Source organism: Alligator sinensis, unplaced genomic scaffold (genome assembly GCF_000455745.1).
Source record: "Alligator sinensis unplaced genomic scaffold, ASM45574v1 scaffold633_1, whole genome shotgun sequence".
Classification (NCBI taxonomy): domain Eukaryota; kingdom Metazoa; phylum Chordata; order Crocodylia; family Alligatoridae; genus Alligator; species Alligator sinensis.
This window is the reverse complement of record NW_005842280.1, coordinates 1,407,404-1,419,745: the sequence shown is the minus strand read 5'-3', so window position 1 is coordinate 1,419,745 and position 12,342 is coordinate 1,407,404. Positions and strand designations below refer to the sequence as shown.

The following is a 12,342-nucleotide window of genomic DNA, read 5'->3' as shown; positions in this document are numbered from 1 at the left end:
GTACAGGGGAAGTTTTTGTCCCTATCTTGCAGTCCTTTGTCAATCCAAAACATGTATCAACTGAGATTTATACTGAGTTACACACATCTAAGGGGCAGGCCCCAAATAGGCACAAAACTATGTTCCTTTTGGAGAGTGGAGTAAGGAGATAAATGTAGCACATTAGGACAGCTCCTATTTTCCTCTGAGACCCCAGGTTTCAGTCCCTGCTTCAAAACTGGACATTCAGTTTCTTGAAAAAGTTAAAAGCCTGAGTCCTAGAATAGGGTGGAATGTAAGTGTTTCCTTTGGGTTTATCAGTTGACTAGCTTGGTTAGCTATGTTCACAGCTTGCTGGCTCTTGACAATTCCATCCTGAGTTGCCCAAGTCTTCCTGTGCCATTTCCAGGAAGTTTAGGCACCTCACTCGAGGTGGCAGGAACCAGATGCCTGAAAAATAGGCTCAGCAGTGCAATGTCTAAGTCCCTTCATGGCTCTAGCCCTCAGTTCCTCATCTATAAGATAGAGATAAAAGTACTTACCCATCTCACAGACACATTGTGAGAGTGAATACTTTAAAGATTGTGAGGTACTCAACCATGAAGATGATGGGAGTCAGTTAAGTACTTAAAATGACTATAGAAAAGATGTTCTGTAACTGGAATCCTGACTGTACCTGGAACAGTCTGTGTTTAGATGCAAGTGGAGAGTCATCATTTAAGTTAGTAAAAGAATCCTTTGCACAGCTCAGCTCTGGGGTTAGAATTTACCTCTTGGGACAGGGTAGATGGCAGCCAATATTCATGGAAAAATCATCAAAATAATTGAGGCCAGGGCAGAATGTGACCTGAAATTTCTTCCATTGTTGCTTTTCATGTTTCTTGATGGCAAGATGGAATGCAGCATTCGAAGTAAACCAAACAACCCCTCTTCTCTTCCCTTCTCCTCAGCAAACCCTACAGGGACTTGATTCAGCAATGAAAAGAATGACTTATTTATTCATAGTGAGGGGTAAAGTACACATATTGTTTCTGGGACAAGACACTCAGACAAAAAACCATGAGACTTAAAATAGTTTGTAAGAAACAAAGCAGTTAAAATGTCTGTATGTATATAGGTAATAGCTATATTACTGGTATATTTTGCTCTGAGGGGTATATAAGGATGCTTTTCATATTGTGAGTGGAAATGTGCAGTAGAACTGGATGCCTGAAGATGTACTCTGTTTAAACCCCTTCATCCTTTCTACCAAAGATTTGGAAGAGAGCTCTTTTTGTGGCTTAAATTCTTTACAATTTAAAATTCCTAATAGTCTTGTTTGTGTCTTTCACTTGCAAGAATCACTGGTGAAAGCCATAAATATTTGATCAGCCAGAGTGAGCAGCAAATACAGAAAATTAGCTAGCATTGTGGACTCTTAGGGGGTTTGTACATGACACGGGGGTTTAATTCTCCCCATATTGAAGCAGTGGGCAGAGCAGTCCCTGAGCTGTGGGGCGGGGGGGGAAGGGAGGGAGGGGCGCTGGTGCTTCCCTCTGCGGCAGCCCCCCATCCAGGGGCCCCCCACCACAGGCACCCATCTCAGGTGGTCCTGGGGGGGCATTGCAGCCGTGAAGGGAAGCACTGGGTCCCCTTGAAGCTCAGGCAGGTAGGCTCTGAGGGGAAAACAAAATGATCAGGCTTGCCACCCCCCACCCCCTGTTCTGTGGAGCCTGCCTTCCTGGGCTGCCTACAGGGGCTGCATGCACAGCCCCTGAGATGCATGGGGCCCGGTGCTTCCCTCCGCAGCTGTAGGGTTTAGGAACTAAAACTCCTCGGAGGTGTTTTACTTTGCAGTAACCCAAAGTCATTTGCTGTGGCCCAAAGTCATGTAAGGCGCATTATGCCACCGAAAGTGCTACAGTGGCTGAAATTAACGTGCGATATACTGCTGAATGTGCAAACAGCAATGCCATTTAAGTGGTGCAAAAGGCATTTAACCCGCTTTAAACCTGCTTTAAAGTGTTATCTACAAATGCCCTTAAAAATAACCTTCTGTATCACTGAGGGTGAAACTCAGGTGGAGGTTTTTAAATAGTTTTCAAAGAGCTGGTGGGCCGGATTCTCAGCTTCCTTGTTTATGTAATCACTTGCAGCTGTCAGAGGAGAGCCTACAATGTCAGCTATTTAGTGGCCCCATCCACCCATACAAGTAATAGCATTTTGTTCTCAGTCTGGATTGGTGTACCTGGCTGCACAAGATCCATGTCAGTGGAGATTCTGCCTCTGTGTGCAAGAAGCAGTAGGCTCAGTGTTTGAATGTAGTATCATTTTATGCACTAGCAATGCACAAAGTTCACGTGAGCATCAAGGCTTGAATCCTGATTGCTTTATTCTGCAGGTGGAAAATTGACCCTGCCATGGATGCACAACAGAAGGTACCATGTTCAGACCATGGGTGACAATGAGTGGGGCTCAGTGTCCTGCCTGCCATTGAAAGGGTGTTGGCAGCAGTGATGGGTGCTGAGTTTACATTAATAAAAAATAACCGATCCCCAATGTGTTCATAGATTTCATAGACATTAGGGCTGGAAGGGACCTCGGAAGATCATCGAGTCCAACCCCCTGCCCCAGGGGCAGGGTCAGCTAGGGTCAAAGGATCCCAGCAAGATAAGCATCCAAACATTTCTTAAAAGAATCCAGAGTAGGTGCTTGCACCCCCTTTGGAGGGAGTGTTGACTGAGTGGTGCTTAGATGTTTTTGTGTAGGGCTGGATTTCAGTGGCAGGGAGGAAGAGCTGTGTTAAAAACCATACTCTGGCACTAGGGTGGGACTGATTTCTTCTCCCCTGCCTTTCATTTGTATAGAGCTCCATCACTCAGGTTTTAGGTAGGGAACTCAAATTTAAATCATGTTGACTTCTTCCATAGGAATACACTGAGTAAAGTGAGCAGGCTTGGGTCCCAAAGTGGATAGAACCAGGAAGTGCAGACACAGACCTATCTAATATCTAACTGATGTGTTCTTTCAAACAGATACTAATTTTGTCTTGGGCAATGCCCAGATAGTGGATTGGCCCATTGTGTACAGCAATGATGGATTTTGCAAGCTATCAGGCTATCACAGAGCAGAAGTTATGCAAAAGAGCAGCACCTGCAGGTATTTGAGAGCGGATTTACTTTCTACTAAATAACTTGTAATGGTATGTTGTTGCTTGAAGAGGGTGGGGGAGGTTGGGAATCCAATCTGTTTATTCCAGTTTTCTCTTTAATCTCCCCAGGCTGTATCTGTCAGTTATGCTTAGCAGGTGAAACAATACGACAAAATCTGACAAGGGCAATTTTTGGTTAAACCTTTTTCACACTGTAAACAAATGGCTTAGTTTATTCCTCCAGTATCTTACGTGAATTCTTTGGCTTGTTTGCAGTTTTATGTATGGAGAGCTGACAGACAAAGATACAATTGACAAGGTCCGGCAAACATTTGAAAACTACGAGATGAACTCCTTTGAAATCTTGATGTACAAAAAAAACAGTAAGTTGCATCTTTAAAAAAAAATGTACATGTTACATATGCTTCCAGTTTGTCAGCCTGAGAGATGGCAGTCCTTGCTTTAATATTAAGCCTCAGTCCTACACCTTGATCCATAAGAGCAGACACTTGTGTCCTATGAAGACCCACTGATGTTGTGGACACAGGAGTCTGCCCATATGCATCAGACTGCAAAAGTGAAGACTTCTTGCTTTAAAAGTCTTTAAAAGACTTTAGTACAAATAATCCTCCACTTATTATTTTGCCTTTTGAATTCCAACTCAATTCCAATTCAGGTGTTGTACTGAGTGAATATTATTACATGGAATAATATATTATACAGTTGCCAAACTGAAAAAAAAAAACATAAATCATTTTGGGTTGACAGAAAATGAAATATTTTTCAGTTTTTCCTCATTGTGACAGGGTGCTTGGTGCACCAGTCACTTTAAGAGCAGAGGCTGCCTGAGAAGCAGCTTGCAGGTGGCAGGGAGGCGGGGACTGATTAGGGGGTCAGCTGGGCTTGAGGTACATAAGCCCTGACTGGTGCTGTGAGAAGAGGTCCTGGCAGTAGGGCTCTTGATAACTGCTGAGCTGCAGTTAAGCAGCACTGAGCCTAGCAACAGACTGGGCCTGGGACTAGGAGCATGTGAGCCCATAGCATGGAGAGGGATGGCAGAGAGTGGAGGACCAGGATGCCCAAAGCTCAGGTAACAAAGAGCAGCACCTGAAAAGGGCAAACCGGTCCTTGGAACAGATAGGCCAGAGGACAGGGACAGTGGCACGAGAGGGCTGGTGGTGAATAACTCCTGGTGGTTGTGGAAGGTACGGAGGTCCTGACTGGCCCAGCAAGAGAGAGAGAGGTCAGAAGAATAGAGGGCCTGAGCCCATTGGAGGGCAGAGTGTGGGGTCAGAACAGGCCTTGGAAGAGAGAGTCCTGGGGTCCGTGGGGAGGATGGAGCCCATGAAACTCCATAAATTTGTCCGTGGATTACTTTGTGATGGCGATACAGTTGTTCCTACATACCAACCCTCTGATGACTTCAACTTGGTCCCAGAAGTCCCCTTTTTTTAAAAGATGAGTTTTGCAGCTTGCTCATTGATTGAACAATGCAAGCTCAAGTGAAATAGTAAAAGGAAGCAGCTCCTGGTGAAGGATCACTTGCATAGACCATCCTGATGCCAGCTGCTTCTCATTTAAATACAAGGGGTCCCAACCCAAGCACCTCTGCTGACTATTAGAAGATTACCTCTTTACTCACTGTACAGGTTGCTACTACATCATTTTCCTAAACGTGTCTCACCAATTTGTCTCAGCCTTGATATTGAGGGGCCATTTCTAAAATCAGGTTTCCTAGCATATTAGGTCCTTTGTCTTCCTGCTGAGCTTGCCAAGTAGTACCAGTTGCGTATGGCTATCCAAAAGAAGCAAAGACATTTCACATGGGCTACTGAAGGATAATAAAGTCTCTGCCTGCCAGTACCAACCCACAGGCCTGCTTTGTCCCTTGTTTTCAGAATATAGGCTGTTCCGGTGAAGTCAGGATACATCTCATTGGCTTTGTCCTCATTTTGAGAGAAAACATTCCTACCCCAGCTTATTTTCCTTTCTTCTGTCTCTGCTCTTATTTTGTGCATATTATAATGCAGTCTGAGGCACCATTACCTCTGAGACTGCTCTATTGCTTGGGGCTTTCCTGGAGCACATCTTTACTAATCCCTATCATGAGAAGCTGTGTACACCTCTTGAATAGCATATAGTCTCTCTGATTGCATCTCCCTGACTGTCTTCTGCTTCTAGTGTTTACCTGTGTCTTGCAGTTTATTACTATTCCTAGTCTAATTCTACAGGGACAAATGCAACTGACCTCCATGCCTCCAGAGCCAAGTAAATAAGATGTTTTCATGGGATCTAAGGGTGGCCAGAGGAAAAAATCCTCTCAGCTAACCAGGGATTTGGCACAGCATAGCTATGCAGCTGCTACCCTGTCACTGGTAGAGCATATGGACTGTAGTAGCATAGTTTCAGTTTTTTAGCGGCTGGAAGGGACCTTGGGCTTCTGTGTCCCTCATGCATGTTTAAAGCAAAGTACTGTAAGAGGGAGCAAGGGCTCCTGTTACTTTAAAACGAAAAGGGCAGTAGGGCAAGATCTGCAATCTGATGTAGGCAGCTGAGCAAAGGCCTGCTGCTAGAAAGTAAGCAGCCTGTAGATGACAAGGGATAGGAGCTACAAAACTGTGTGGTTATCCTGAAGTCAGCTGCCCTACAATAAGCTGTAAAGGGGCAGAACTCCAAGAAGTCAGATAAGTACAGACTGCTGAGCAGCTGGATTGGCTGCAGCAGAAGGGAGTAGGGTTATTAGTGGGCAAAGGAGAAACCCCTGTGCCTGGTTTAGAGAATCAAGATCTGGTAGAAGGAGAGATAAGTCTAGCTCTAGGACCAGAGAAGGCAGACTGGCCCTGACCTCTTCAGGGAGAGGAGCTCCTGGGGCATGAGGCTGTTGGAGCTAGACCTATAGTCAGCCCAGAGAGCTAGAAGGAGACAGCTAAATGGAGAGTAGGAGTTGCTGTGGGATAGTGACCCAGAACAGGGTTGAAGTGTTTTAGTTTGAAGCAGTTTGCTTGTGCTTCTGTTTCTGACTGGAGGTTTAGGTGTGTCTACATATGGGCAGTTGTGGGTCACAGGTTGGGTGCCTGGGAGGCATTCCCTGTTATACAGGGATGAGGCCAAGATACAGCTGTGCAAGGGTCAGGGACCTGGTGGACTAAGCCAAATGGCGGCAACAGCTCTGCATAGGTCAGAATGGAATTAAGGCAGAACCTGTGAGGCATGGGTCTGGCTATGGGGGGGAAGTGAGGGCCAGGATTGGTGCCCCTCAGGTACAATTAGGGCCAGGAGGGCATAGGCAATGCTTACAAAGTGCAGAATATTTTTAAGTAGCAGACTGAGCATCTGGTGATATAAGTAGGACCAAGGGTCTGGCTAAGGGACTTAAGTGCAACACCACCAGGGTCATCCTGGGATTCTGGGTCAGCTTCCTAAAGTAATGTAGCAATTGTGTGGCAGGAAAAGCAGTGAGGGGGTACCCTTAGGAGCTGGAGTGGGCAGGTTTGAATGGGCCACCAGGAGAAGCCACAGTCACCCTCAAGGGTCTGTCCTGCTATAGGTATGTAGGCGGTGGAGAACGCTCCAGGCACTCCCCTGTCTTCAGTTGCAAGGCTCTAAGAAAAGACATTACGGAATAGAGGACCCTGAGCAAAAAAGGCCCCAAAGTTGCCATGTCACGGTCCTGTCACCTACTAGGACTTTTATATTGTAGGACAAGGACCATCCAGAGAGGAGGCAGCAACTGGTAAACAAAAAGTGATTTGTAAGCAGTTTTACCATGTGCTTAATTCTTGTGATATTAAGTAAAATACATATCTCAGTGGTCAGTCACTGGTGCTGCCTGCTCTTTATAAGCCAGTTAAATATGGTTTCTTCATGCATCTCCACTATACTCAAACGTATTATTACAAGGCTGTGCATTTTTTCAACTCACTGAAGTGTCACTATATTAGAGATACTAAAACCATTGGTGTTAGGGAGACCTTGCCTGATGATATACAATTGGAACCAAGCAATAACATAAAGGATTCTCAAACATTTTCAAAACATCAACCATATTCTTAAAGTGGCACCCTTTTCTTTACCTTTATTGGCATGAAGACCAACCCTCTTTCTTCTCATATATGGTCCCATTGCAGTACTATGCCCAAACAAGCAACTGCTGTAACAAAGTCAATATGAGATAAAGCTGGAATAAAAGCTGGTTAAAAATGGTAAAGATTTTTCATTAAAAAGTCCAATGTTTTTTCAATCTATAGGATTAAAAAATGACCTTTAAATTTTTTATGAAGTACTTAGCTCTGAAATTTTTCATTGTTTTGGCTTCTCCCTGTTTTGTCTTTTTCTTTTTCCTTGCTTCCTTCTCCACCCCTCCCTCCCACACACTTTTTTCAAGTTAGATACTAAACTAGTAAGTGGAAGGAATAATATCAGACATAATATGAAAAACAACACAGCTTTGATTTAAATTTTGCTGAATAAACAGAGCATTTTATAAAAATGAACCTTTTTGAAAAAATGATCATCTCTGTATTTAATATAATTTTAGCAATTTTAAAATGTAAGGTATCAGGTGAGAGCAAGTGCAGGTAAACGAGACCTTCACAGTCATTGAAGGGGAACTGGAATTTAATCAGCAGGTTGACTTTCATCTTATACTTGGTAGCTTTGTGAACAGCAATCAGCCTTTTGTTAGCTATCAGTTTAGGGGGGTATTTTATGGGAGCCAGAGCAGACACACACAGTCAATAGCTGAAGTCATTTAATAACTTAACCAGAGCTGGTATACATCTTCTGATACAGTTGTCTAAACAACAGTGACCTGTTTGTTAATAGTTACTCTGCACTTTAGAAGGTCCATCATTTTACTGGTTTAGCATGTCTGAGAGTCCTAAACTGGTTTACAGCAATGACAGTCTGTTTTACCCTATGGAGTTGGCACACACAAGTCTACTCTAAAACATTGCAAGAGTGTTACTTTTCACAGAACTTGAAATTAAGATTCAGAGAGGAGCTCACAGAGCGGTATGTCAGCCCCTTAATTTCACAGCAGATATGTGAAGATTGGTACTGGTTATTTGAAGTATGTCTTCATAGGGCTGCAACTGCTGGAATTCTTCAGGCAAAGCAGAAGCAATTAGAATGATCAAATTTCCAGAGACCAAACTCTCCCCAGAGTTTCATTGGTGGACCCCTTGACCTCAGTGAGGGTACATGAAAGTCTCTGAGAGGAGACCGCAAAGGCTTTCCTAAATTTTGAATTTTGAGCAACACCACACAGGCTTACAGTAATTTCAAGGGAGAGCTGGAATTCCATTATTTTATTATAAGTTAATTTGCAACACTGCTAGGAATATTTTGCACAAGGAAATGTAAAGCAGTGCCAGATTGCACTGCAATTGGTGGACCTATGCTGACTCGCTCCTGCTGAGGATTTGGCTCAATATATTAAAAAAATTGCCTGTGTTCTTGGTAACACCTTAGATTATTAAAACTGACACAGCTTTAAAAGCCTAATTTACTCCTCACTCTTTGTAGTAGTAGTTTTCTTTTTACATCTCTTATCCTGAAGAATGAAAATGAACACACAAATTACATCTGTAATATCTAGTTAGCTTTGTTTCCTTGTTCCCACTTATTAACAGTGGCATAGAGTTTCAGTTACTAACAGAGAAGAAGTGGGTTTCTTTTAAATATAGTGGCTTCTATTGCAATTGAAGCAACTATGTATGGTATTAAATTTGTAAAAATGTAATTTTCCCAACCCTAACTCTTGTTGGAATTTGAAAAGGCAGTGTTTGCTTAAAATCTGAAAACCTTTTTTTACTTATTACACAAAGGTACCGCAGTGAAGAGATACTAAAGTAGTAAAAACTGAACCAGGCTCTAAAGAACAAAGACATAACTGCCTCCAGGCTTAAATACTGGTACTGAATGAGAGAGAGACTGTCCAACTAAAACAATAACCTTTCCATTTCATACTGTCAGGTTCTTCAGTTGCAGCTGGACACTTCCTAGTCTTTGGCATGTGAAGGAATATGGGTGTATTACAGAAATTTATAAACAAATATTCACGTCCTCCAGCTGCACTTGGTCTCAGCAATGACATTCCACCACTGACAAATCACAGTGATGCATTTGGAAGAGTTGGATGTCTCGCAGACATAGTAGCCTCTTAGGGGTGTCTGTTAGTGAGGTTTTTGTGCCAGCCCTGGTCTGGCCAAGCGATGGGGCACAGGGTCCATGCTGATGTGATCCCAGGTGGCTTCAATGCACTGTAAAGTGGTTCAGATGAGTCACAGTTGATACTGTAGCTTGTGTAATGAAATGATGGCTGCAGAGGCTACTTCTCAGATCTACCCTGTAGCTGAGCAACAGATTTCACTTGCTGGATTATATACTTTTCACTTGCATGCAGCCTGATGGCTCTGGTTGGGTACAGGTGGAGTGGATTTTATCAGTAATGTCCATCTACTTATTTCACTTATTGATGTTGTTTTTGCCAGCATACATCTTTCAGTGTACAAGTCTAGGCACTTAGATGGTACACCAAAGAAAGCCCATAATAGTGACCTGCAATTATACTCTCCCTATCCATTTTACTGGTCAAAATTCACTTAGGCCTTGAGCTTGCACTTTGCACATGATGAACTTCATCCATTTGATTTCTTTAAAACTACTTGTATCAACAGAAGACCATAAGAAGTGCCACACTGGGCCAGACTCATGGTCCATCTAGCCCAGTATCCTGTCCTCAGCAATGGCAGAGGTGGATGATATAGAGCAGGGGTGGGCAAAATACGGCCTGCAGGCCGGATCTGGCTTGTGAGACCATTCTATCTGGCCTGCGGGGCCCCCCCAAAATTTAGAAAATTAATTTTGAAGCCCTAGCAGGGCTTCTGGCCTGGGACTATGAGGCTGCACCATGCTGGAACTTCAGGTGGGACGTAAGGGGGGGCCGGGTGGGACCCTGGGCAGGGAAGGAGCCTGGGGAAAAGCTGAATGCAGGGAAAAGCGGCCCCTCGCCCACCCTGTGACCTGTGCTCCCTGCTGCAGCCACTCGCAGCTGGCACGGGGTTGTTCTGAGCAGGCACGGGTGGCCCCATGCGGGCTGCGAGTGGCTACAATGTGGGGTGCCAGGCGTGGAGTGGGCAAGGGGCCACTTTTCCCCCCTGCACTCAGCACTGGCTTGTAACCCGCCCACGCAGCCAGCCTGGGCTTCGCACTGGTTCCAGGCTTGCCCGTTGGGGCTGTGTGTGGCGGTGGCAGCTGCGGCCCTCCCACTTGCTGTGCCAGGCAGCATTTGCTGCTGCTGCCCACCCAGAGCTTGCATGCTGGGCAGCACAGGGGCGGCAATGGCAAACATTGCCTTGCGCAGCTAGCAGGGGGGCCACAGCTGCTGCCGCCGCGCGCATCCCTGATGAGCAAGCCCGGAGCCGGCATGGGGCCCAGGCTGGCAGTGGGGGCGGCTTACAAGCTGGTGCTGAGCACGGGAGGGGAAAAGCAGCCCCTCGCCCAACCTGTGCCTGGCACCCCATGCTGCAGCCTCTCGTAGCCTGCGTGGGGCTGCCTGTGCCTTCTCAAGACATCCCTGCACAGGCTGTGAGTGGCTACAGCAATGAGCGCAGGACACAGGGAGGGTGAGGGGGGGCCAGGGGCTGTTTTTCCCCAGGTTCAGCACTAGCTGATTACCTGCCTGTACCATGGGGCTGGGGGGCACTGGGAGTGAGCAGGAGAATGGGGCCTACACCAGTGTCCCAGGGCCAGCGCTGGCAGGGCCTAGAGCAGGGTGGCAGGGGTACCGGGGCCCGGCTGGCAGGGTATGGAGTCGGGCCAGCTCCCCCCTCTCCCTGATGGTGCAGCCCAGCCCGGCTCCACAGACTCCTGCCAGGCTGCGCCTCGCTCTGGGCCCCACCAGTGCTGGCCCTGGGACATTGGTCCCAAGATGGTGACCAGGGGGCAGAGCACCTGTCAAGGGGTGGGGCTACCCATGTGGTCCTCGACAGTTTGCCAAAACTGGGTAAGCGGCCGTCCGTCCAAAATAATTGCCCACCCCTGATATAGAGGGAGAGCTTTGGACTGGATCTACCCCTATTTAGTGGCATGCACCATTATTGGTTTAGAGATGCCAAAGGAAACATCTTCATCCGTTCTGTTCAGTAGCCATTAATAGGTCATTCATGAGTTTACCTAGTCCCTTTTTGAACCTGGCTATGCTATCTGCCTCTACTATCACCTGTGGTAATGAATTCCACAAGTTAACTACCTGTTGTGTTAAAAAAAAAGGACAAAAACTTTCTCTTGTTAATTTTAAACCTTTCAACTGCTAATTTCAGTGGATGCCTCCTACTTCTAGTATTCTGGGACTCGGTGAACAAAACAGATTATACTTGTAGTGTTTCCAAAACAGAGTTCTTACTTTCTAAATTGTTAGTACAAACCACAGTGTGAGATCAGAGGGCATAGGCACCGACTTTTTTTGCTGGTGGATGCTTGCAGACGTAACCCCCCCCAACAAAAAACTTGGTGCTTTACTTTTAATTTGGCACGTTCCCCCACAGCACCCTGCTCACGCCCTGAAGAGGTAGCATGTTACTTCAACCTGACTCTGCAGCATCTGTAAAGATTGGGAGCTTTAGTGCAGCTTTTTTGGCACTTTTATCTAATAGCTGATTGAATTGGCTTTAGCTAAAAGTGCCAAAAAGCCCTGCTGAAGAGCCTGATCTTTACAGATGCTGCATGGCTGGGTTGAAGTAACGCGCTGCTTATTTTGGTAAATGGTTGTTTGTTTGTTTGTTTGTTTTAACATCTACAAGCATGGCTCTGTGGGTGCTGAGCATCCGCTAATTTTTTTTGGTGGGTGTTTGAGTCCTGGAGCACTCATGGAGTTGGCGCTTATGTTAGACGGCAGAGAAAATGAAGTTGTTGTTAAAAGCAGAAGAACAAATCCTCAAGTGGTATATAAGGTGGTCAGGATCTTCCAACTGAAGATTTAGCCCAGTGTTTGTCTAATGAGAAACCCAACCGCCTTTTCTGGTCAAATACCTATGCCTAAATTCTGTTGGCTTCAGGAAGGCCAGACTACTATGGCTGGGTTTCATCAAACTGATAAAGCAAGTTCCTGTTGCCCTTGGTGACTTTACATGGCTTATGTATTGACAGCAGCTTATTCTTGCAAATTTCTCTAATATCATCAGTGCAAAGACTCTTTCCAATGACATCCCTTTTCTGAAGAAGTACAAGGA

General features: G+C 45.5%; 1 protein-coding gene across 1 annotated transcript in view; it reads left to right on the top strand.

Moving 5' to 3' along the window:
- Window positions 1-2,223: 2,223 nt before the first annotated feature.
- The window catches only part of KCNH1 (potassium voltage-gated channel subfamily H member 1), a 342,230-nt gene continuing 332,111 nt past the window's right edge, over window positions 2,224-12,342 (top strand). Inside the window, exons 1-3 of the mRNA XM_006027988.2 lie at window positions 2,224-2,260; window positions 2,994-3,117; window positions 3,386-3,492. Coding sequence (XP_006028050.1) covers window positions 2,224-2,260; window positions 2,994-3,117; window positions 3,386-3,492 — 268 coding nt within the window. The remainder of the gene's footprint in view (window positions 2,261-2,993; window positions 3,118-3,385; window positions 3,493-12,342) is intronic.